General features: G+C 47.0%; 1 protein-coding gene across 1 annotated transcript in view; it reads right to left on the bottom strand.

Annotated features, from left to right (window-relative positions):
* CENPT (centromere protein T) overlaps positions 1-25,191 on the bottom strand; it is a 568,880-nt gene that overhangs the window by 51,845 nt on the left and 491,844 nt on the right. Inside the window, 1 exon segment of the mRNA XM_030203664.1 lies at positions 20,840-21,007. Coding sequence (XP_030059524.1) covers positions 20,840-21,007 — 168 coding nt within the window.

The following is a 25,191-nucleotide window of genomic DNA, read 5'->3' as shown; positions in this document are numbered from 1 at the left end:
TTTTTTCAATTAACTATAAGGGCTTGGCAGGGGTGCTCATCGAGAACTTGGGAAAATGGGGGGATCTTGATCTCTCCTGGTTCGGCCGAATAGCGGCAGTAAAGATGAATGTTCTGCCGCGCCTGCTCTACCTCTTTCAGGCTCTCCCAATTAAAATGCCCCGTAAATTTTTATCAACATTACAGGACCGTATCATGCGCTTTATCTGGGCGGGAAAACGGCCGCGTTTGGCACGCTCGGTCCTATACCAGGACAGGATGAGAGGAGGGCTGGGAGTACCCAACCTGGCTTGGTACTATAGAGCGGTTCAGACGCGCGCGGCAGTGGAATGGTTTCAGGACTACCCGGATCGGCAATGGGTGCAGCTCGAACAATACACCTTGGGTGAGAGGCCGTTGGGGGCTCTTATGTGGACCCTGGGCTCGCATAGATCTTTGGAGGCAGGACTCTGTCCTTCTATATATGTCACCCTCTCAAATTGGGACAGCCTGTTTCCACATCAACGTACTACACTATCTCATCTGTCTCCCATAGCTCACAATCCATTGTTTTACCCCGGAATGATAAAAGGAGTGTTCACAAGATGGTACACTGGAGGCTTACGAATGTGGGGTCAACTGTTTGATGGGGACACCTTAATGTCGTACTCTGAGGCCCTTGAGAAGTTCCCGATAGTGGGGTCAGACCGATATGCCTATCTTCAATTAGCCTCTTTTCTTAAGACAAGGGCAGTTCGGGAAGTAGTGGCCAGGGAACAAACAGCACTAGAAACCATCTGTGAAGGCCCACCTAAGACAAGCGGGTTGGTATCGCGCCTCTACCACATTATCAACAGGCAATCCCCGAAATATACACTTCACAGGAAGAGTTGGCAGAGGGAGCTGGGCATGAAGCTGGATGAGGCAACGTGGGAGAAAATGGAGCGGGCTGTGGTGGGAGTGTCGTCTCATGTGCCCTTTAAGGAGAATACGGTAAAGGTATTGTACCGTTGGTACCTGACACCTGAGCGTCTTCAGCGTATCTATTCCGCATTGACGGGGCTGTGCTGGAGGGGTTGTGGGGTGCGGGGCACAGCGGGACACATCTGGTGGACCTGCAGGAAGGTTAAGGCCTACTGGAGAGTGGTTCGTAGCAGGTTGCAGAGGTGGACGGGGAGTCTGATACCATGGAGCCCGACCCTTTTCCTATTCTCTGCTGTAGCTGCAGGTCTCCCCCGCACCCAGCATCCTTTCTTGAGACAGGCCACAAGTGCCACGAGAGTTACAATTGCTGCTCATTGGAAGCAGCCCACAGCTCCACCGATTACTAGGTGGATTCAAAAATTGAGGCATATCTGCGAGATGGAGAGACTCTTAGCGGAACGGCGCAATCAACTGTGTAGATGGCACTTGACCTGGGATTCTTTTCTCCTTCACGTATAATTTGATTAACGTCCTATGTTATGGTGGTGCCCGAAGGGTGGGAGGGGGGAGGGAGGGGTGGGGTGGGGTTCTGAGTGACAAGAGTGACATGGAAGCGGGGTTTCATACAAAAAATTAAAAAAAAAAAAGTTGAAGTTTTGATCTGGTTATTCTGAATAATTCACTATCTTAACACAGTAAGAAGTTCTTTTTATATAGCATGAGATTCTTACTACTCTTTGTATTATTTACTTGCTACATTTCTAAAGACTTGTGTTCTGCACAATTGACATATAATACGATACGCATGTTGTACTATGTTTCAGATTCTGTGTATTACTAATTAATAAAGACTTCATGAAAATTTAAAAAAAAAAGGGAAAAAAGATCTGGCCGAGCTGCCTAAGGGCGGCCGCAACGAAAAAATAAAAATAAATAAAAAAAACCTAGTTTTTCGATTATACCGATTTGGCCATCTCCTAAAGCCGGCCAAATCGGTATAATTGAAAGCCGATTTTGGCCGGTGCAACTGCTTTCTGTCGCGGAGCCAGCCAAACTTCAAGGGGGCGTTTTGGTAGGGTAGCAAAGGTGGGATGGGGGCGTGCTTTGAGATGGCCGGCTTCAACCGATAATGGAAAAAAGAAGGGCGTCCCTAGCGAGAATTTGGTCCACTTTATTTGGTCCCTTTTTTTTCAGGTCCAAGTCCCAAAAAAGTGCCCAAACTGACCAGATGACCAGCGGAGGGAATCGGGGATCATCTCTCCTGACTCCCCCAGTGGTCACTAATCCCCTCCCACCCTCAAAAAGATCAACTTTAAAAACTTTTTTTGCCAGCTTCGATGCCAGCCTCAAATGTCATACTCAGGTCCATTGCAGCAGTATACAGGTCCTTGGAGCAGTTTTAGTGGGTGCAGTGGACTTCAGGCAGGCAGACCCAGGCTCATCTCCCCCCTACTTGTTACACTTGTGGTGGTAAATGGGAGCCCTCCAACCCCCCCCCCCCAAAACCCACTGTACCCACATGTAGGTGCCCCCCTTCACCCATAAGGGCTATGGTAATGGTGTAGAGTTGTGGGGAGTGGGTTTTGGGGGGATTTGGGGGGCTCAGCACCTAAGGTAAGGGAGATATGCACCTAGGAGCTATTTTAATTTTTTTTATTTTTAGAAGTGCCCCCTAGGGTGCCCGGTTGGTGCCTGGCATGTCAGAGGGACCAGTGCACTACAAATGCTGGCTCCTCCCACGACCAAATGCCTTGGATTTGGCCGGCCTCGGTTTCCATTATCGGCGAAAACCAAGGCCGGCCATCTCAAACCTGGCCATCTCTGACATTTGGCCAGCCCCAACCATAGTATCGAAATGAAAGATGGCTGGCCATCTCGTTCGAAATTACGGTCAGCCCCGCCCCTTCGCAGCGCCGTCCTTGGAGATGGGCGCCTTTAGAGATGGGCGTCCCTGGTCGAAAATGCCCCTCCAAGGGACCCACATCAGGTGGGAAGGCACCAGCTCATGCACAGTGGGATGCTGCTAGAAAGTTCTCCAATAACGTCATTAGTCAGCATCCACATCGAGCTCCGTCAAATGATGTCACCCATCTGTGATTATATAACAGACTGCTTATCCTCTGAGAAATAATTTTTCAAGAAGGCGAAAAAGAGAAAAAAAATTAATGATAGAAGTTAGAACAAAGAAAGCGCTAGAAATTGAAGGCTAAAAGAGCAGGATTTCTAAAGCCATGATACACTTAGCACTAAGAAAACATGATGGCATCATTTTCTTCTCTCCTCTAGCACAATCATTAGTGGCAGCACAATTCTCTTTCCTTTCTGACACACTCATTAGTGGCAATGGCACTTCCCCCAGCACACTCAAGGATGGTCACATCCCCTTCCTGGCAGGCTAAATGGTGGTAAAGTGGCATTACTCTCCTCCTCTGGTTACAATTTATTTTTTATTTATTTATTGCATTTGTATCCCACATTATCCCACCTCTTTGCAGGCTCAATGTGGCTTACAATTCATCATGGATACTGGAAAAAGAAGAGAATATACATTTGGTTTTACAGAGGGTTTTGGGTTACATGGTGGTGAAATACATGATAGTGTTAAAGCAAAAGACATTATAAGACATTTCTGGATATGTTAAAGATTATACAGTTACACGTGTTGATCTTTGTGATATATCATGTCGAAGAGATAGGTTTTCAATAGTTTACGGAAACTGGTCAATTCATAGACCGTTTTCCGGTTACGTGGCAACGCGTTCCAGAGCTGCGTGCTCATATAAGAAAAGGTAGATGTGTGCATTAATTTGTATTTCAAACCTTTACACTTGGGAGGATGAAGATTAAGGAATGTGCGAGAAGATTTTTTTGCGTTCCTGGGTGGTAGTTCTATTAGGTTTGACATGTAGGCTGGGGCGTCACCATGGATGATTTTATGGACTAGGGTACAAAGTTTGAACGTGATGCGTTCTTTAAGTGGGAGCCAGTGTAGTTTTTCTTTTGATTTGCCGAATATTAGTCTGGCTGCCGTATTCTGGGCTGTCTGGAGTTTTTTTTTGAGTATTTGCTCTTTGCAGCCAGCGTAGAGTGAGTTACAATAGTCCAGATGACCGAGTACCAATGATTGTACCAGATTGCGGAAGACAGTCCTTGGAAAAAATGGTCTAACTTTTTAGTTTCCACATTGAATGAAACATCTTTTTAGTTATGTTTTTCGCATGATTCTCAAGGGTTAGGTGTCGATCAATGGTGACTCCAAGAATTTTTAGGGTGTCCAAAACTAGTAGATTTAGTTTAGGTGTGTTGATGGTGGTAAATTTATTCTTATTGTATTGCGAGGTGAGTACTAGGCATTGGGTTTTTTCTGCATTAAGTTTCAGCTGAAATGCATCTGCCCAGGAATTCATGATATGTAGGCTTTGCTTGATTTCGTTGGAGATTTCCCTTAGATCTTGTTTGAATGGGATGAAGATCGTTACATCATCAGCGTATATATATGGGTTTAGGTTCTGATTCGATAGTAGTTTGGCCAAGGGTGTCATCATTAGGTTGAATATGGTCGGTGAGAGGGGGGATCCCTATGGGACTCCGCATTCAGGTGTCCATGTAGCTGATGTAGTCGAATTTGATGTCACTTGATATGAGCGTGTGGTTAGGAACCCCTTAAACCAATTGAGAACGTTGCCTCCGATTCCAAAGTATTCGAGGATGTGTAATAAAATTCCATGGTCAACCATGTCAAATGTGCTTGACATGTCGAATTGTAACAGTAGTATGTTATTGCCGTTTGCTATCAGTTGTTTGAGTTTGGTCATGAGTGTAACTAGTACGGTTTCAGTACTGTGATTAGAGTGAAATCCTGACTGGGAATCGTGTAATATTGAGAACTTGTTTAGATACTCTGAGTTGTTTGGTCACCATATCTTCTGTTATTTTGGTAATTAAGGGAATGGATGCTACTGGTCTATAGTTCGTTAGTTCATTAGCATTTTTCTTTGCATCCTTGGGTATAGGGGTGAATAAAATGTTACCTTTCTCCCTTGGGAAGAGTCCATTTTGTAGCATAAAGTTCACGTGGTTTGTTAGGTCCATTATAAATTGTTGAGGGGCCGACCTCATGAGGTTGTTTGGGCATACATCTAATTTGCAGTAAGATTTGGCGAATCTTTTAGGCGTTTGTGAGATAAGATCTTCCGGTAATATTGTGAATTCAGTCCAGATCCTATCTGCTGGGTAAACTCCAGGGTCTGGGTCTAGGCAGTCTAGGAGTGTGGTGTATTCGATGGGGCTGACAGGTATTTTGAGTCGCAGTTGTATGATTTTCTTCTTGAAGTACTTCGCCAAGTCGTCAGCTCCTGGTGTGTCTTTGCTGTTGTTGGTGACTGGAGTGGTGTCTAATAATTTATTAACGAGTTGGAAGAGTTTGTGTGTGTCTTTGTAATTTGGTCCAATTTCAGTTTTGTAGTATTATCTTTTGGTTTGTCTTATGGTATATATTTATATTTCCTTCGGAGTTGCTTCCAAGCGTTAAGTGTGGGATCGTCTTTCTTTTTGTTCCACGCACGTTCTAGTTTCCTAACTTGTGTTTTAAGTTTTTTCAGTTCTTCGTTGAACCACGGTATTGAGTTCTTTCTGTGCGAGGTTCTGGTTTGGATTGGGGCAATGTTGTCTAGTATTAATTTACATCTATTATCCCATTTTGAGAGGAATTGGATTGTGTCTGTATTGTCCATCCGTTGATGTAGATCTGTTGCCAGAATTTAACTGGATCTATTTTTCCTCTTGTGGTGTAAGTTTTTCGTGTTTGTTTGTTAGGTAAGTCTTTCATTCTCCATTGGAGGGTGATATGTGCTTTGTAATGGTCTGACCACAGTATAGGTGACCATTTAGTGTTTGTTAATGTAAAGTTTGCGTCGTGGTCAAATTTGTGTGTTATGATGTCTAATGTGTGTCCTTTTTTGTGTGTTGGTTGCGTATTTGGTCCTTGTAGATCCCATAGTTGTAAGAACTCTTTAGTCTTGGGTACTTGTTGTAGCATAAGGGTACAGAAGAGATACCTGCTGTAAGTTCTGGAGGCACACAGAGAAAGCATCTCTATTTATTATTTTTTAAATTTGATATACCGCTATCGCCATATGGCAGCTAAGTGGTTCACATGCCTCAGCCTCTTATGTGCATAAGCTGTCACTCTTGAATGCTCACTAGGCTCAGAGGTCCCACTGCTTTCTTATAAAGCGAATGCTACATACCTGTAGAAGGTATTCTCCGAGGACAGCAGGCTGATTGTTCTCACTGATGGGTGACGTCCACGGCAGCCCCTCCAATCGGAAACTTCTCTAGCAAAGTCCTTTGCTAGTCCTCGCGCGCCTGCGCGCACCGCGCATGCACGGCCGTCTTCCCGCCCGAAACCGGCTCGAGCCGGCCAGTCCAGTATGTAGCAAGACAATACACTTCAAGGGAAGACACAACTCCAAAGGGGAGGCGGGCGGGTTTGTGAGAACAATCAGCCTGCTGTCCTCGGAGAATACCTTCTACAGGTATGTAGCATTCGCTTTCTCCGAGGACAAGCAGGCTGCTTGTTCTCACTGATGGGGTATCCCTAGCCCCCAGGCTCACTCAAAACAACAACCATGGTCAATTGGGCCTCGCAACGGCGAGGACATAACTGAGATTGACCTAAAAAATTTACCAACTAACTGAGAGTGCAGCCTGGAACAGAACAAACAGGGCCCTCGGGGGGTGGAGTTGGATCCTAAAGCCCAAACAGGTTCTGAAGAACTGACTGCCCGAACCGACTGTCGCGTCGGGTATCCTGCTGCAGGCAGTAATGAGATGTGAATGTGTGGACAGATGACCACGTCGCAGCTTTGCAAATTTCTTCAATGGAGGCTGACTTCAAGTGGGCTACCGACGCAGCCATGGCTCTAATATTATGAGCCGTGACATGACCCTCAAGAGCCAGCCCCGCCTGGGTGTAAGTGAAGGAAATGCAATCTGCTAGCCAATTGGATATGGTGCATTTCCCTACAGCCACTCCCCTCCTATTGGGATCAAAAGAAACAAACAATTGGGCGGACTGTCTGTGGGGCTGTGTCCGCTCCAGGTAGAAGGCCAATGCTCTCTTGCAGTCCAATGTGTGCAGCTGACGTTCAGCAGGGCAGGAATGAGGACGGGGAAAGAATGTTGGCAAGACAATTGACTGGTTCAGATGGAACTCCGACACGACCTTTGGCAAGAACTTAGGGTGAGTGCGGAGGACTACTCTGTTATGATGAAATTTGGTGTAAGGGGCCTGGGCAACCAGGGCCTGAAGCTCACTGACTCTACGAGCTGAAGTAACTGCCACCAAGAAAATGACCTTCCAGGTCAAGTACTTCAGATGGCAGGAATCCAGTGGCTCAAAAGGAGGTTTCATCAGCTGGGTGAGAACGACATTGAGATCCCATGACACTGTAGGAGGCTTGACAGGGGGCTTTGACAAAAGCAAACCTCTCATGAAGCGAACAACTAAAGGCTGTCCTGAGATCGGCTTACCTTCCACATGGTAATGGTATGCACTGATTGCGCTAAGGTGAACTCTTACAGAGTTGGTCTTGAGACCGGACTCAGACAAGTGCAGAAGGTATTCAAGCAGGGTCTGTGTAGGACAAGAGCGAGGAGCTAGGGCCTTGCTGTCACACCAGACGGCAAACCTCCTCCACAGAAAGAAGTAACTCCTCTTAGTGGAATCTTTCCTGGAAGCAAGCAAGATACGGGAGACACCCTCTGACAGACCCAAAGAGGCAAAGTCTACGCTCTCAACATCCAGGCCGTGAGAGCCAGGGACCGGAGGCTGGGATGCAGAAGAGCCCCTTCGTCCTGCGTGATGAGAGTCGGAAAACACTCCAATCTCCACGGTTCTTCGGAGGATAACTCCAGAAGAAGAGGGAACCAGATCTGACGCGGCCAAAAAGGAGCAATCAGAATCATGGTGCCTCGGTCTTGCTTGAGTTTAAACAAAGTCTTCCCCACCAGAGGAATGGGAGGATAAGCATACAGCAGGCCCTCCCCCCAGTCCAGGAGGAAGGTATCCGATGCCAGTCTGCCGTGGGCCTGAAGCCTGGAACAGAACTGAGGGACTTTGTGGTTCGCTCGAGATGCGAAGAGATCCACCAAGGGGGTGCCCCACGCTTGGAAGATCTGGCGCACCACTCGGGAGTTGAGCGACCACTCGTGAGGTTGCATGATCCTGCTCAACCTGCCTGCCAGATATGTGGCTTGGAGCACCATGCCGAGACGGCGAGCCCAGAGCCACATGCTGACGGCTTCCTGACACAGGGGGCGAGATCCGGTGCCCCCCTGCTTGTTGACATAGTACATGGCAACCTGGTTGTCTGTCTGAATTTGGATAATTTGGTGGGACAGCCGATCTCTGAAAGCCTTCAGAGCGTTCCAGATCGCTCGCAACTCCAGGAGATTGATCTGTAGACCGCGTTCCTGGAGGGACCAGCTTCCTTGGGTGTGAAGCCCATCGACATGAGCTCCCCACCCCAGGAGAGACGCATCCGTGGTCAGCACTTTTTGAGGCTGAGGAATTTGGAAGGGACGTCCCAGAGTCAGATTGGACCAGATTGTCCACCAATACAGGGATTCGAGAAAACTCGTGAACAGGTGGATCACGTCTTCTAGACCCCCAGTAGCCTGATACCACTGGGAGGCTAGGGTCCATTGAGCAGATCTCATGTGAAGGCGGGCCATGGGAGTCACATGAACTGTGGAGGCCATGTGGCCCAGTAATCTCAACATCTGCCGAGCTGTGATCTGCTGAGACGCTCGCACCCGCGAGACAAGGGACAACAAGTTGTTGGCTCTCGTCTCTGGGAGGTAGGCGCGAGCCATCCGAGAATCCAGCAGAGCTCCTATGAATTCGAGTTTCTGCACTGGGAGAAGATGGGACTTTGGATAATTTATCACAAACCCCAGTAGCTCCAGGAGGTGAATAGTCATCTGCATGGACTGCAGGGCTCCTGCCTCGGATGTGTTCTTCACCAGCCAATCGTCGAGATATGGGAACACGTGCACCCCCAGCCTGCGAAGTGCCGCTGCTACCACAGCTAGGCACTTTGTGAACACCCTGGGCGCAGAGGCGAGCCCAAAGGGTAGCACACAGTACTGGAAGTGGCGTGTGCCCAACTGAAATCGCAGATACTGTCTGTGAGCTGGCAGTATCGGGATGTGTGTATAGGCATCCTTCAAGTCCAGAGAGCATAGCCAATCGTTTTGCTGAATCATGGGGAGAAGGGTGCCCAGGGAAAGCATCCTGAACTTTTCTTTTACGAGATATTTGTTCAGGGCCCTTAGGTCTAGGATGGGACGCATCCCCCCTGTTTTCTTTTCCACAAGGAAGTACCTGGAATAGAATCCCAGCCCTTCTTGCCCGGATGGCACGGGCTCGACCGCATTGGCGCTGAGAAGGGCGGAGAGTTCCTCTGCAAGTACTTGCTTGTGCTGGAAGCTGTAAGACTGAGCTCCCGGTGGACAATTTGGAGGTTTTGAGGCCAAATTGAGGGTGTATCCTTGCCGGACTATTTGAAGAACCCACTGGTCGGAGGTTATGAGAGGCCACCTTTGGTGAAAAGCTTTCAACCTCCCCCTGACTGGCAGGTCGCCCAGCACTGACACTTGGATGTCGGCTATGCTCTGCTGGAGCCAGTCAAAAGCTCGCCCCTTGCTTTTGCTGGGGAGCCGCGGGGCCTTGCTGAGGCGCACGCTGCTGACGAGAGCGAGCGCGCTGGGGCTTAGCCTGGGCCGCAGGCTGTCGAGAAGGAGGATTGTACCTACGCTTACCAGAAGCATAGGGAACAGTCTTCCTTCCCCCAAAAAATCTTCTACCTGTAGAGGTAGATGCTGAAGGCTGCCGGCGGGAGAACTTGTCGAATGCGGTGTCCCGCTGGTGGAGATGCTCTACCACCTGTTCGACCTTCTCTCCAAAAATGTTATCCGCACGGCAAGGCGAGTCCGCAATCCGCTGCTGGAGTCTATTCTCCAAGTCGGCGGCACGCAGCCATGACAGCCTGCGCATCACCACACCTTGAGCAGCGGCCCTGGACGCAACATCAAAGGTGTCATACAGCCCTCTGGCCAGGAATTTTCTGCACGCCTTCAGCTGCCTGACCACCTCCTGAAAAGGCTTGGCCTGCTCAGGGGGAAGAGCATCAACCAAGCCCGCCAACTGCCGCACATTGTTCCGCATATGTATGCTCGTGTAGAGCTGGTAAGACTGGATTTTGGCCACGAGCATAGAAGAATGGTAGGCCTTCCTCCCAAAGGAGTCTAAGGTCCTAGGGTCTTTGCCCGGGGGCGCCGAAGCATGCTCCCTAGAACTCTTAGCCTTCTTTAGGGCCAAATCCACAACTCCAGAGTCGTGAGGCAACTGCGTGCGCATCAGCTCTGGGTCCCCATGGATTCGGTACTGGGACTCAATTTTCTTGGGGATGTGGGGATTAGTTAAGGGTTTTGTCCAGTTCGCAAGCAATGTCTTTTTTAGGACATGGTGCAAGGGAACAGTGGACGCTTCCTTAGGTGGAGAAGGATAGTCCAGGAGCTCAAACATTTCAGCCCTGGGCTCGTCCTCCACAACCACCGGGAAGGGGATGGCCGTAGACATCTCCCGGACAAAGGAAGCGAAAGACAGACTCTCAGGAGGAGAAAGCTGCCTTTCAGGAGAGGGAGTAGGATCAGACGGAAGACCCTCAGACTCCTCGTCAGAGAAATATCTGGGGTCTTCCTCTTCCTCCCACGAGGCCTCACCCTCGGTATCAGACACAAGTTCACGAACCTGTGTCTGCAACCTCGCCCGGCTCGACTCCGTGGAGCCACGGCCACGATGGGGGCGTCGAGAGGTAGACTCCCTCGCCCGCATCGGCGAAGCTCCCTCCGCCGACGTAGTCGGGGAGCCCTCCTGGGAGGTGGCCGCAGTCGGCACCGCACGCGGTACCGACGTCGGGGACCTCACCCCGGGCGATGGGCCAGCCGGCGCCACGCTCGACGGTACCGGAGGCGCAAGCACCGCCGGTACCGGAGGGGTAGGGCGCAACAGCTCTCCCAGAATCTCTGGGAGAACGGCCCGGAGGCTCTCGTTCAGAGCGGCTGCAGAGAAAGGCAAAGAGGTCGATGCAGGCGTCGACGTCAGAACCTGTTCCGGGCGAGGAGGCTGTTCCGGGCTGTCCAGAGTGGAGCGCATCGACACCTCCTGAACAGAGGGTGAGCGGTCCTCTCGGTGCTGATGCCTGCTGGGTGCCGACTCCCTCGGCGACCCAGAGCTCTCGGTGCCGACGCGGGGAGGCGACCGGTGTCGATGCTTCTTCGACTTCTTCCGAAGCATGTCACCGGAGCTCCCCGGCACCGACGAGGAGGACGTAGAATCCAGCCGTCGCTTCCTCGGGGCCGAGGCCGAAGGAGGTCGGTCTCGGGGGGGCTGTACCGCAGGAGCCCTCAGGGTAGGAGGAGACCTACCCGAAGGCTCACCGCCACCAGCAGGGGAATGGACAGCCCTCACCTGCACTCCTGACGATGCACCACCGTCCGACGACATCAGCAGACGAGGTCCCGGTACCCCGACGTCGATGCAGTCGCCCGATACCTTGGCGCCGATGCAGAGGCCCGATGCCTCGATGCACTCGATGCAGTGGCGGCCGAGGAAGATGGTCTGGACGCTGACGACGTCGATGCACTCGAAGATCCCGGTGCCGATGCCGACGAAGAGCCCGAGAACACCACGTTCCACTGGGCTAATCTCGCTACCTGAGTCCACCTTTGAAGCAGGGAACACAGACTACAGTTCTGAGGGCGGTGCTCGGCCCCCAGACACTGAAGACACGACGAGTGTCTATCAGTGAGCGAGATTACCCGGGCGCACTGGGTGCACTTCTTGAAGCCGCTGGAAGGCTTCGATGTCATGGGCGGAAAAATCATGCCGGCGAAATCAAAATCCGAAATGACGGAAAAAGAGCACCAAAAATTTTTTAGGGAGAAAATCTCGACCGAGGCCGAAAAGAGGCCTACCCCGACGACGAAAGAAAACTTATCGGGGCAAAAAGCTGGAAGTACGGGAAGGGGTTGGCCCGAAACCCGGGGGGGGGGGGGGGGTTTCCGGAGCACTTCCCGACACTTTTAAAGACTTTTCCGAAGAAAAAGAACACGTCAAAATAAATTTGGACGCGCGAGGTCGACTTTCCGGGGCTCGACACGGCGAAACACGACCGTACCGAGTGCGGACAAAAGAAGACTGGCCGGCTCAAGCCGGTTTCGGGCGGGAAGACGGCCGCGCATGCGCGGTGCGCGCGGGCGCGCGAGGACTAGCAAAGGACTTTGCTAGAGAAGTTTCCGATTGGAGGGGCTGCCGTGGACGTCACCCATCAGTGAGAACAAGCAGCCTGCTTGTCCTCGGAGAAATACTGTAATCATTCCTTTGCCTCATAATTTACACCCACCTTTGCCATCACATGGTCTTTCTGGGAATCCCAGCAAAATGAGTAGTCCTGAAGAATAAAGGTTTTATTTATAACATTCCTCATCGTTCTTTTTCTTTATGGGAGAGCCCTGCTGATCACACTACTTTTGCTGGTTTCTACTGATGCAGTGATATATGGTCCTCCGCTTTTGCAGTGTCCCTTCCATCTGGGAATCACACCACAACCAGTCTGCCTGCCAGTGACACTCCCCCACTGTGGCCAACTAGCCTGTCTGCCCAGAACACCCCCTTCCCCTGTAAAGCAGGGCCTGCAAGCAATTATTCCCTGCCTCTGTAGATGTGGCCTCCTGCTCACCTGTAATCCTCCCTTTCCCATTGCTGTTAAATCAGATCCCGCCCCACTTTATGTTTGTAAGTTTCCACTGTTTGAGGAAAAAATTAGTAAATAGGCTTCTACAACTTGACCACGCAAAACATGTTTCCTACCTGTGGACTGAGGATAAACTTGCTGGGAGAGGCGTAATTTCTAGATGTGATGCAGGAGGAAAATAGAAGGATATAAAGAAGCTGTGTGCACTGTTGACATGGGAAAAAGAGGAATGAGTGGGAGATACTGTTGCTACATAGTGGGTAGGAAGTAAGCTAGAAATAGCTGCTAAGTAAAATATGAAGGGAGAAAGGACCGATGGGAAGATACTGGACTGGCTAGGAGGACAGGAAGGGGAGAGACGATATGGTAGGTAGGATGTAAATGGAAGCAAAGGGGAGACAAAGTGAGGGCAGAGAGGATACTGTTGGTGATATTTTAAGGTGGGCGGGGGGGGGGGGGGGGGGGGAACAGGAGGAGCTCATCAATCCCTAGTTTTTGAAGGGGATTGATAGTGTTGTACTGGGACCTCCTATCTCCCACAAATACACCACATGTACTAATGGGAGAATAGGAGATTCCATTGGGGCTGTTGAGTCCTTTTTTATTTTTTTCTGAAAAGGCAGTGGATATTATATTAAATATTTTCAACCACCACAAGAACACCACCGATACTAATGGTGCTGATTGCTGATGTTTTTGTGGAAGAGAGGAAGTGGTGAGGATTGTGGTAGGGTTGTGATTGCAGAGACTAAAAGGTTGTGGTTATATGTGATAAGTATAGGTGTAACTATGTGGGGAGATGTGTATGTGTGTGTATGAATGCACAGATGGGTGGTGTTTGTGTACATGTGAATGAAGTATTTGTGCTTTTTGAGAGTATGGGTGCATGTTGGTAGCAATTGTGGGAATGTCTGTGGTTTGGGTTTCTTGGGAGTAATTCTATAATTGGGCACCATAATGTAGGTGCCCCAATGCTGAGTATCGGGTGCTAATCTATAACAGCCTCTGTGCACCAAGATGTGATTATAGAATACTAGTTTAAGTTGGCATCGGCACACCTATTTTTTGGCATGCCCGCTTGGCAGACATAAATGGGAGCACCTAAGTGCAGCAAGCTACACGAATAGTGTGTAGTATTCTATAAGTTATGTGCATAAGGTGGAAACATGCCCATGCCTCCTCCATGCTTCCCCCCAAAGTTACCCCGTTGCACTTACACTTTAAGGCACTTAAGGAAAATAAATAAATGAGGAAAAGGAGACCGCTTTGGTTTGTAAAAGTAGTAGCTGAAAATATAAGGAAAAAGGGGTTAGCCTTCATAAATTACAAGGGATCGCAGAAATCTAATAGAAGCTGGTAGTCAGGAAAGCAAACATACAAATGGAAGAAAAAAAAAAATAACCAATACTGTAAAATGGGGGGGGGGGGGGGGGCCGACAACAAGACATGTTTTATATATCTTGTGACAGGAAGAAGGATGCTATCAGTGGTGTGCTGTAAAGTTCGGTTCTTTTTAACATTTTTGTAAGTGATATTGCTGAAGAGCTGTCGTAAGGTTTGCCTCCCTGAGGATGCTACCAAAAAGGTGGCCGAACAGGTAGAAAAGGTGACGGCGAATGCTAGAAGTATGTTTGGGTGCATAGGGAAAGGAATGGGCAATAGGAAAAAGGTGATGATGCCCCTGTATAAGAATCTGGTGAAACCTCATTTAGAATATTGTGTACAATTATGGAGACTGCACCTTCAAAAAGATATAAACAGGATGGAGTCGGTCCAGAGGGCGGCTACTAAAATGATCAGTGGTCTTCGTCATAAAGCATATGGGGACAGACTTAAAAATCTCAATATGTATACTCTGGAAGAAAGGCAGGAGAGGGAAGATATGAGAGAGACATTTAAATACTTAGGCAGCATAAATGCACAGGAGGCAAGTCTCTTTCAATTGAAAGGAAGCTCTGGAATGAGGAGGCATAGGATGAAGATGGAAAGGGGACAGATTTAGAAGTAATCTAAGAAAATACTTCTTCATGGAAAGGGTAGTGAATTTGTGGAATGGCCTCCCGGTGGAAGTGATGGAGATGAAAACAGTATCTGAATTCAAGAGAGCTTGGGACAAGTACATAGGATCTCTAAGACAGTGATAGGGAGAATAGCTGGCATGGATGGGCAGACTGGATACGCCATATGGTCTTTACCTGCCTACATTTTTCTATGTTTAAGAACTGCATCACAGAATAGTGTGTCGTGCATTTATGGGCATAAATATATATTCTCTCAGCATTAATATGCACAAGGTGCCTGTAATAGCACTTGCCCAGTTATAGAATTGCCCTGTCCATGTTTGTTGAGTGGGTATGGGGATCAAGTGTAAGCAGAGATGTATAGATATGGGTGGTTGGATTCGTGCGAGGTATTTATGTGAGCAGATAAAGTGGTGGGGCTGTGGGGTATGCATTTTTATGTGGACATGGGGCTGTGTGTGGAAATGGAGGATAGAAGTGGAAGGGTTTGGTTTTGGGCAGATGTGCATATAGGGCTGTTTCTGTGTGGGATTTGTTCACTGAGAAGCTGTGTTAGTTATTTTCTGTATTTCTGTATAGAGGGTTATAGGTGCAAGCTTGTGTGGGTATGCCAGCTCCAACATACAGATGATGGTAAACAGATTTGTTTGCTCCTGTCTGATGTATCCTTGCTCAACTATCCTACTAAGAAGTGAATCCACACACAATCTGTGCAGGAATGCTGCACTAAACACCAAGATATTTTATGAATATCCAAACCAATAGAGTTAAAATAGAAGAGAGACAGATAGAGGGAGAGCAATGTAGAAGGGGAGATAGTACATATAACCTAAAATAAAGCAAAACCATTATTCACATATTGCATTTCCCATTGCTGAATCAGCTCTGCAGTTTCTCTTAGTTCTATGGAACAGCTTGAAGGGGAAAGAAAGAACAAACCCAAAGGAGAAACAGAGGGGACTGGATGACTAGAGAACTGTTATCTTCATAGTAACATAGTAAATGACACCAGATAAAGACCTGCATGGTTCAGCCAATCTGCCCAACAAGGCGGCCAGAGCCAAAACTGCCAATCTGTGCAGGTCACGGTCATTTATGATTAAATGCAGGTTGGCAATTCCATCATGACAATCACATACATGCGGTTAGATGTGACACAGTCTTGGACCAATACATGTTTAAACCAGCAACATTGTTAATAGCATTTAACTTGCAAATTTTAATAGTAAAATGTATTCTGCTTCCCTTTTGAGATACACAACACAGCATATGATATAAAACATACAGACTTATCGGAGATTGGGTGGCAGCACTGGTGGTGGGAGGCAGGGCCATTGGTTGGGAGGCGGGGCTAGTGCTGGGCAGACTTCTACGGTCTGTGCTCTGAAAATGGCAGATACAAATCAAGGTCAGGTATACACATAAAGTAGCATAGATGAGTTTATCTTGTTGGGCAGATTGGATGGACCGTACAGGTCTTTCTCTGCCATCATCTACTATGTTACTATGACTTGATCCTTATCTGTATTTTGCCATGTACAGGACACAGATTGTAGAAATCTGTCTAGAACTGGCCTAGTTTTCAATACTGCAGTTGCTAAATCTTCATTTGTCTTTTGCCGTGGAGTTGCTGAATAAGCACCACTACCACATTATAACACCTCATTGCCATACTTTCATTCTATCCTCTTTCCATTTAGGGATCCTCTGTGTTTACCTATGCATTTTTCACTGCCATCACTGTTTTCTCTACAGTAACTCTCCCAGGAGCGCATTCCAAGCATCCATCAGTCTCTGTGTGAAAAAAGTATTTCCTGACATTACTCCCTACAACCTCAGTTCATGTCCTCTAGTTCTACTGCCCCCATGACTCTGGCAGAGGTTTGTATATTAATACCTTTCAAGTACTTAAACGCCTGTATCATATCTCCCCTAACCCTCCTTTTCTCAAGTCTCATACATATTTTGGCGCAAACTCCATACCATTTTGGTCAACTTCTACTACTACTACTATTAAACATTTCTATAGCGCTACTAGACTTACGCAGCGCTGTACAAATTAACATGAAAAGACAGTCCCTGCTCAACAGAGCTTACAATCTAAATTGGACAGACGAACAGACAGCTAGGGGTGGGGAAATTGCAGTGGTAGGGGTGATAAGTGAGGGTGTTGAGTAAGAGAGTCATGGTTAGGAGTCGAAAGCAGTAGCAAAGAGGTGGGCTTTAAGCCTAGACTTGAAGACTAGGGTATACATATTAAGGTCTTCAAGTCTCATACATATTTTGGCGCATACTCCATACCATTTTGGTCAACTTCCTCTGAACCACTTCATCTTTATGTCCTTGGAGAGATATGGCCTTCAAAACTAATACAATAGTCCACACGGTGCATCATCAAAGAAAGACTTGCACAGGGTAATCAATATCACCTTTCTTCTGCTGATTATGCCTCTCTCTATGCACCCTAGCATCCTTCTGGCTATGGCAAGAAAGACAATATATAACTGGAAAGCTATGTGCACAAATGCTTGCAGTCTAGTTCATCATCTGGAAGCCTGGATGTTACAAGCAGACTTGGATAGTGTTTGTATCACAGAGATGTGGTTCAATGATGCAAACATATAAGGCTATACCCTATTTAGGAAAGATATACATAGTCCGAAAGTTGGAGGGTTGTTTTATTTATGACTGGTGGTGCAGCCTTCTTTGCCCCGCCTCCACATATGACATCATTCCCACCAGGATTTGAGCACGCCTATTCTGAGGGACACCGCCAAAGGGTTGTGTAATACCCCTTAGTGTGCCCCTTTGTGGGACTTTTAAGTTTATTGTTTCTATCTTGTTAAAATGACACTGGCTTGGGTGGCAGTCGACACCAGCGTCAGAGGCTGAAGTGCAGGCTGAGGGTCAAGCGGGGCCACAATGGGTGGCAGTGTAGGCGCAAGCACCCCAATGCATACCATTTCAAGAGTCCATCCAGCAGCTTGGAGAGCAAGGCCCGGATACGTTCCTTGAGGGCTGACCCAGGGAAAGGCTGGGATGCCGGCCCAGAGACAGGCTGAAGAACTGATGGGGCGGAGACAGAAGCTGGGTCCTGGCTGCTGGAAGACCGATGCAGCAGCACCTCATAAGCGGAAGAGGAGAGGTCCTCCTGTTGCCGATGCTTCTTGGGTGCCGAATCCCTGATGTCCCGGAGCTCCCGGCACCATGCGTCGAGGACAATCGATGTTGATGCTTTTTGGCCTTCGCCCAAACCTCAGCATCAAGGCAACTCGGTGCTGAGGATGACACTGAATCCTCACATTGCCTCGGGGTCGGGTCCGACTCTGGACAGTCCCGGGGGTCATGCACAGCCGTCAGCATCGAGACAGGTGGAGACCCACACGACGCACTACTGCTCCCAGTGTCAACAGGTCTAGTAGCAGCCAAGCAGACCAACATTCCTGATGCAGCACTTGACATCGATGCTGCCAATGCCGCCGACCTTGATGCCAACATCAAGGAATTGGACCGGATTCCAAAAATCCTCTCCTTTTGAGCCTCTCTGGTAACCTGAGTCTGTTTCTTCATCCGAAGACAGAGGACGCAGTTAGCAGGGCTATGGTCAGGCCTTAAACACAGCAGATACCACGAATGGGTGTCCTTGCCACAGATGATTTGATTGTACCAGGTACAGCACTCGAAGCCACTGGGAACTTGAGTGGACATGGACGGAAAAACCTCTGTAGCCAAATCAAACAAAGCAATGGCGCCAGAAAAAGGGACAAGGCACCAGGAAAAAGAAAGGGAAAATTGCGGCCAAAGTCAAGGCCTAAACGTAGCCTAAAGTAGTTCTACTGTGTTACCGTATAACACCTGAATAACTAGGCAGACCAATTTAAAGGTGATGCGGGCTCTGATGTTTAGCCAGTGAAACACAAATCAACCAGGTATGGAAAAAATGCTTCTTCTGTATGCGCCAACTGAAGCTAGTAAGATCCTACGTCAAATGACCGAATCTTCTCACTTCTGGTTCAGATGTTGGTTCTGTCAAATCTAGACTACTGCAACTCCCTGTACAGATTGAACAACAAACTTCTACTGAGGCTTCAACTTATCCAGAACACTGCAGTGCAGCTGATTTTCCAACTAAGGAAGTTTGAAAGTGTTTCCGGACATCTAAAAGAACTCACTGGCTAAACATCAGAGCCCGCATCACCTTTAAATTGGTCTGCCTAGTTATTCAGGTGTTATACGGTAACACAGTAGAACTACTGATCCAACTCTTACATAAGTAATGCCATACTGGGAAAAGACCAAGGGTCCATCAAGCCCAGCATCCTGTCCACGACAGCGGCCAATCCAGGCCAAGGGCACCTGGCAAGCTTCCCAAACGTACAAACATTCTATACATGTTATTCCTGGAATTGTGGATTTTTCCCAAGTCCATTTAGTAGCGGTTTATGGACTTGTCCTTTAGGAAACCGTCCAACCCCTTTTTAAACTCTGCTAAGCTAACCGCCTTCACCACTTTCTCCGGCAATGAATTCCAGAGTTTAATTATACGTTGGGAGAAGAAAATTTTCTCCGATTTGTTTTAAATTTACTACACTGTAGTTTCATTGCATGCCCCCTAGTCCTAGTATTTTTGGAAAGCGTGAACAGACGCTTCACATCCACCTGTTCCACTCCACTCATTATTTTATATACCTCTATCATGTCTCCCCTCAGCCGTCTCTTCTCCAAGCTGAATAGCCCTAGCCTCCTTAATCTTTCTTCATAGGGAAGTCGTCCCATCCCCGCTATCATTTTAGTTGCCCTTCGCTGCACCTTTTCCAATTCTACTATATCTTTCTTGAGATGCGGCGACCAGAATTGAACACAATACTCAAGGTGCGGTCGCACCATGGAGCGATACAACGGCATTATAACATCCTCACACCTGTTTTCCATACCTTTCCTAATAATACCCAACATTCTATTCGCTTTCCTAGTCGCAGCAGCACACTGAGCAGAAGGTTTCAGCGTATTATCGACGTCGACACCCAGATCCCTTTCTTGGTCCGTAACTCCTAACGTGGAACCTTGCATGACGTAGCTATAATTCGGGTTCTTTTTTCCCCACATGCATCACACCTTGCACTTGCTCACATTAAACGTCATCTGCCATTTAGCCGTCCAGTCTCCCAGTCTCGTAAGGTCCTCTTGTAATTTTTCACAATCCTGTCGCGATTTAACAACTTTGAATAACTTTGTGTCATCAGCAAATTTAATTACCTCGCTAGTTACTCCCATCTCTAAAGCAGCGGTCCTAGCACAGACCCCTGAGGAACCCCACTAACTACCCTTCTCCATGGTGAATACTGACAATTTAACCCCACTCTCTGTTTCCTATCCTTCAACCAGTTTTTAATCCACTATAGGACATTTCCTCCTATCCCATGACCCTCCAATTTCCTCTGTAGCCTTTCATGAGGTACCTTGTCAAACGCCTCAAACTCTTCTCTTTCTACAATTCCAAAAGACTTCGTGACAGCTTGCTCCTGTAGTTCCCTTGAAATAATAATCTAAAATACAAACATCAGGTTAACTCCCAGTTCATTTATCATGCCACCTCCGAATGCAACTATTTACCAATCACGATCCGCTCTGAACAGCACTATATGCAGTTCCGGAAGAAACTGAAAACCCTGTTTGACAAAATGTGTTGCTATTTCTCGCTCTCCCCTTCTCCCCAAAGTACCCTCCCTCTCCACTAATGTAGACCCCTACTCTGTAAACTGCCTTGAACCTCTCGCTAGGATCTGCGCGGTATATAAGCAATGGATTAGAGTGCCAATGTTGGTGGCTGGAAGCACAAGGCAGATTTCCTCATTCCTGAAGCAGCACTGGGTAGCGCCTCAGGCAGCAGATCTCTTTGGCTGGCAAGGTTTCGGCATCTTAGCCAGCCAATGAACAGGGTGCTGCTGTTTTGGAGGGGGCTTGAGGCCAAAGTGTGGGGAGCAGATCCCCAAAGCTTTCCACGGTTATGCCACTGGCTACAAGTTCAGTAGCAGTGCACCCAGCATTATTCCCTTCCTTATTGCCATAACAGAAATTTTAAACAGAAACTCACCACTTCTCCACAATCATGAAGGAATCTTTTGCCACTGACACATTTGCATAGTGGGCAAATATCTGCTTAACTAATCTGCTAGGGAGTGTCGGTTCCTTCTTCGTTCGTGAAAGTGCCCTGCTTGCTCTCACTAGAGCTCGTTTGGCAACAGGAGGCTTCTTGGGAAATCTAGGACATACCAGAAGATACAGAACCATGAAAAAGTACTTAAACTTTGGTCAATGTAGAACAACAATATGACTAACATGTTTGACATGCTCATAACAGTGGGATGTATAGCTGAACAAGCCTAACAAATACAAAAATCCCACGCACCTAAATAAAAACCCAAACCAAAAATGTGATTATTTGAAACAGCATTAAAGAGTAGCACCTTCTATACACATTTTCAAATAAATTGCAAAAGTATTTCCATTCCTTATATTTTAATGTCATTTTTCTATTTCTCATCTGTTCTGCTAAAGTCTCAGGTTGTTGTGATTCTTTTTCAGCTATCAAGCCAAGATCTGTAGCCTTTTCTGTTTGTTACTCAACAGAAATTCACATTATATTTTAGAGGTATGGCTTCAAAGGAAGCAATAAGTACAATGATAACTATATTTTAAATGGATCCATGAGAATTTGTAACACATTTTCCATTAACCCTAAGAAAAACAGCAAAGACTGTTAATACACCAAAAGGTAAAAAAAAAGTTTATGCCATACTCATAATTAATTAGAACTGCTATTTTATTCCAGTTCCCCTCTGAGCTCCATTTTCCATTAAAAGAAAGGAACACATTCATCAAGGAACCTGCCCATGTCCTCAAAACATATTTATAAGGTACTTAAAATAGCTTTATAAGAAGTCCACATGATACCCCTATTTTCCAGTTACTTGTTTATAATTTTGCTACTGGATATCAGCCAGGACTACTAAGAATCTAACTCTCAATTTTTATTCTTTCCAATTCAACTGAAGTTGGAAAGAATTATGCAAAGGAGTTAAGAAATGTCCGTCGTCCATTAGCGTGGGGGCAAAATAAAATAACTCTGAAAAATAATTCATAGGATGAAACTTGGAATACGGGAAAAACAGTATAAAGATATGATTTGGTCCTTTTTTTTTTTTACCTCAATATATCTAGGGCTACAGAAGAAAAGCACCCCCTCTCAAAATGGCCCAATGCATTTTTATGGGAGGAGCTGTGCCAGTCACATAAAAAGTGAAGATACTCACATGAAGCAGGTGTTCTCCGTGGACAACAGGCCAAGTATTCTCACATCTGGGTGACATCATTCGACAGAGCCCAGTACGGATGCTGCCTAAAGTATACAGACAGTAGAAAATTTTAGCAGCATCCCAGCACGCATGCACGGGTGCCCTCCTGCTTACGCGCGAGCGCAGGCTCAATAAAAAAAAAAAAATATAGCTGAAGGAACACAACTCCTAGGGGAGGTGAGAAGGGTATGTAAGAATACATGGCTTGTCCTCGGAGAACACCTGCTACAGGTGAGTAACTTTGCTTTCTCTGATGACAAACAGGCCATTAGTATTCTCACATCTATGAATCCCTAGCTACCATGCTCACAAAAAAACAACGAAAAGCCAACAGGGACTCGAAATGTTGAGGCCTTGAACTCAATCATCCTTAAACTATGTGCAACATAGTTATGGAAGTGCATCCTGGATCAGAAAAAAATTGAGCCTAAGAGGGTGGAGTTGGATTCCAGACTAGACAGCTGCACGGGAACAGGGTTAGCAGGAATCCTCTCCAGTCTGCAGGGATGGACCCAGGTCCTGTAGGGTGGAAATGTAGGCGAGCCTTGCCTTCACCTCCCCTCTCCCCACAGAATGTACCTCGATGCACCCTGGTGGTCTAGTGGCCTCTTCGGGCAGGAAAAACCCCCACTCTTTCCTGTCTGCTGCAGCTGATCTGCTTGCTGCAGACGCTTCATCAAAATGGCTGCCGAGACTTCATGCAGTGGGATTTGCGAGGCTACTACTTGAAGTCTCAGCAGCCATTTTGATGAAGCGGTGGCAGGGGGACACAGAAGAGTAAGTCCCTTGAGGAATCGCACTATATCAGGGTGCGCAGTCAATAAGGCATTCTGTATCTTGCCTCTATGACCCGCCAACTCTCCAACCTGCACTTTTGAGTGAATTGAGAGCCAAGCCTTTTTTGAATCCCTCTTGAATGATAAAATTCGAGTCAAGGAAGCATGAAATACAGAAACACCATTCTGTGCAGACCAGCTCTCAAGAATTCTCCAGACTCTACCATAAGAAGTGAACCGCTTTCGGGCTTGCAGCAAGGTAATAACATCATCCTCATAACTCTTCTTCCTCTATCGCACCCTCTCAAGAGTCAGGCCTTAAGACCAAAGAGGGAGGGATTCTCCATAAGTACAGGAACTTGGTGCGATAAGCCCGTCGGTGGAGGAAGAGTTAACCGAGGAGTGATTTGAAGACGGATGAAATCCGCATACCAAGGACATCTGAGCCAGTCCGGAGCTACAAGAACAACCTTCCCGGGATGACACACAATCCTGTGCAACATCCTTCCCACAAGGCGCCACGGAGGAAACATGTAAAGGAGACCGTCCGGCAGCAAAGACATAAGTGCATAAGTATTGCCATACTGGGACAGACCAAAGGTCCATCAAGCCCAGCATCCCGTTTCCAACAGTGGCCAATCCAGGTCACAATACAGCTGGCAAGATCCCAAAAGGTACAAAACATTTTATACTGCTTATCCCAGAAATAGTGGATTTTCCCCACGTCCAATTTAATAATGGTCTATGGACTTTTCCTTTAGGAAGCTGTTCAAACCTTTTTTTAAACTCTGCTAAACTAACCGCCTTTACCACAATCTCCAGCAATGAATTCCAGAGTTTAATTACACATTGAGCAAAGAAAAAATTTCTCCGATTCGTTTTAAATTTACTACTTTGTAGCTTCATCGCATGCTCCTTAGTCCTAGTATTTTTGGAAAACATAAACAGACACTTCACATCTACCCGTTCAACTACACATTATTTTATAGACCTGTATCATATCTCCCCTCAGCCGCCTTTTCTCCAAGCTGAAGAGCCCTAGCTGCTTTAGCCTTTCCTCATAGGGAAGTCGTCCCATCCCCTTTATCATTTTCGTCGCCCTTCTCTGCACCTTTTCTAATTCCACTATATCTTTTTTGAGATGCGGCGACCAGAATTGAACACAATATTTGAGGTGTGGTCGCACCATGGAGCGATACAAAGGCATTATAACGTCCTCATTTTTGTTTTCCATTCCTTTCCTAATAATACCTAACATGTTATTTGCTTTCTTAGCCACAGCAGCACACTGAGCAGAAGGTTTCAACGTATCATCAACACCTTGATCCCTTTCTTGGTCAGTGACTCCTAACGTGGAACCTTGCATGACGTAGCTATAATTTGGGTTCCTCTTTCCCACATGCATCACTTTGCACTTGGCTCACATTAAAAGTCATCTGCCATTTAGACGCCCAGTCTTGTAAGGTCATCTTGTAATTTTTCATAATCCTCCCGTGATTTAACCACTTTGAATAACTTCGTGTCATCAGGAAATTTAATTACCTCACTTGTTACTCCCATCTCTAGGTCATTTATAAATATGTTAAAAAGCAGCGGTCCCAGCACAGACCCCTGGGGAACCCCACTAACTTCCCTTCTCCATTGAGAATACTGACCATTTAACCCTACTCTCTGTTTTCTATCTTTTAACCAGTTTTTAATCCACAATAGAACACTACCTCCTATCCCATGATTGTCCAATTTCCTCTGGAGTCTTTCATGAGGTACTTTGTCAAACACCTTCTGAAAATCCAGATACACAATATCAACCGGCTCACCTTTATCCACATGTTTTTTCACCCCTTCAAAGAAATGTAGTAGAATGGTGAGGCAAGATTTCCCTTCACTAAATCCATGTTGACTTTGTCTCATTAATCCATGCTTTTGAATATGTTCTGTAATTTTGTTCTTTATAATAGTCTCTACTGTACCAGTGCATCTATTCCTAGGGAGTCTTTCTCCATGAAGCAGCTGTAAATTCTGTGTATTTGCTCTTTGAGTGTGGATGCCATGAGGTCCAGAACTGGAAGGCAGCACTATGTGGAAATGAGACTAAATGTAGTCTCTGACAGTTGCCATCCTCCCAGGACCAGAGACATTTTGTTGAGGTAATCTGCTTACAAGTTCAATGAACCCGCTATGTGAGACGCTGAAATCATCAGAACATTCAATTCTGCCCACTGAAAAAAAACGCATCTCCTGGGCTAGAGATACACTCTTTGTTCCTCCTTGTCTTTTGATGAAAGACAAGGCTGTGACTTATCCGAGAGCACACG

The sequence above is a fragment of the Microcaecilia unicolor genome, chromosome 5 (genome assembly GCF_901765095.1).
Source record: "Microcaecilia unicolor chromosome 5, aMicUni1.1, whole genome shotgun sequence".
In the NCBI taxonomy this organism is placed as follows: Eukaryota; Metazoa; Chordata; class Amphibia; order Gymnophiona; family Siphonopidae; genus Microcaecilia; species Microcaecilia unicolor.
The sequence above is the reverse complement of the archived record's forward strand: the minus strand, read 5'-3'. Positions and strand labels throughout refer to the sequence as shown.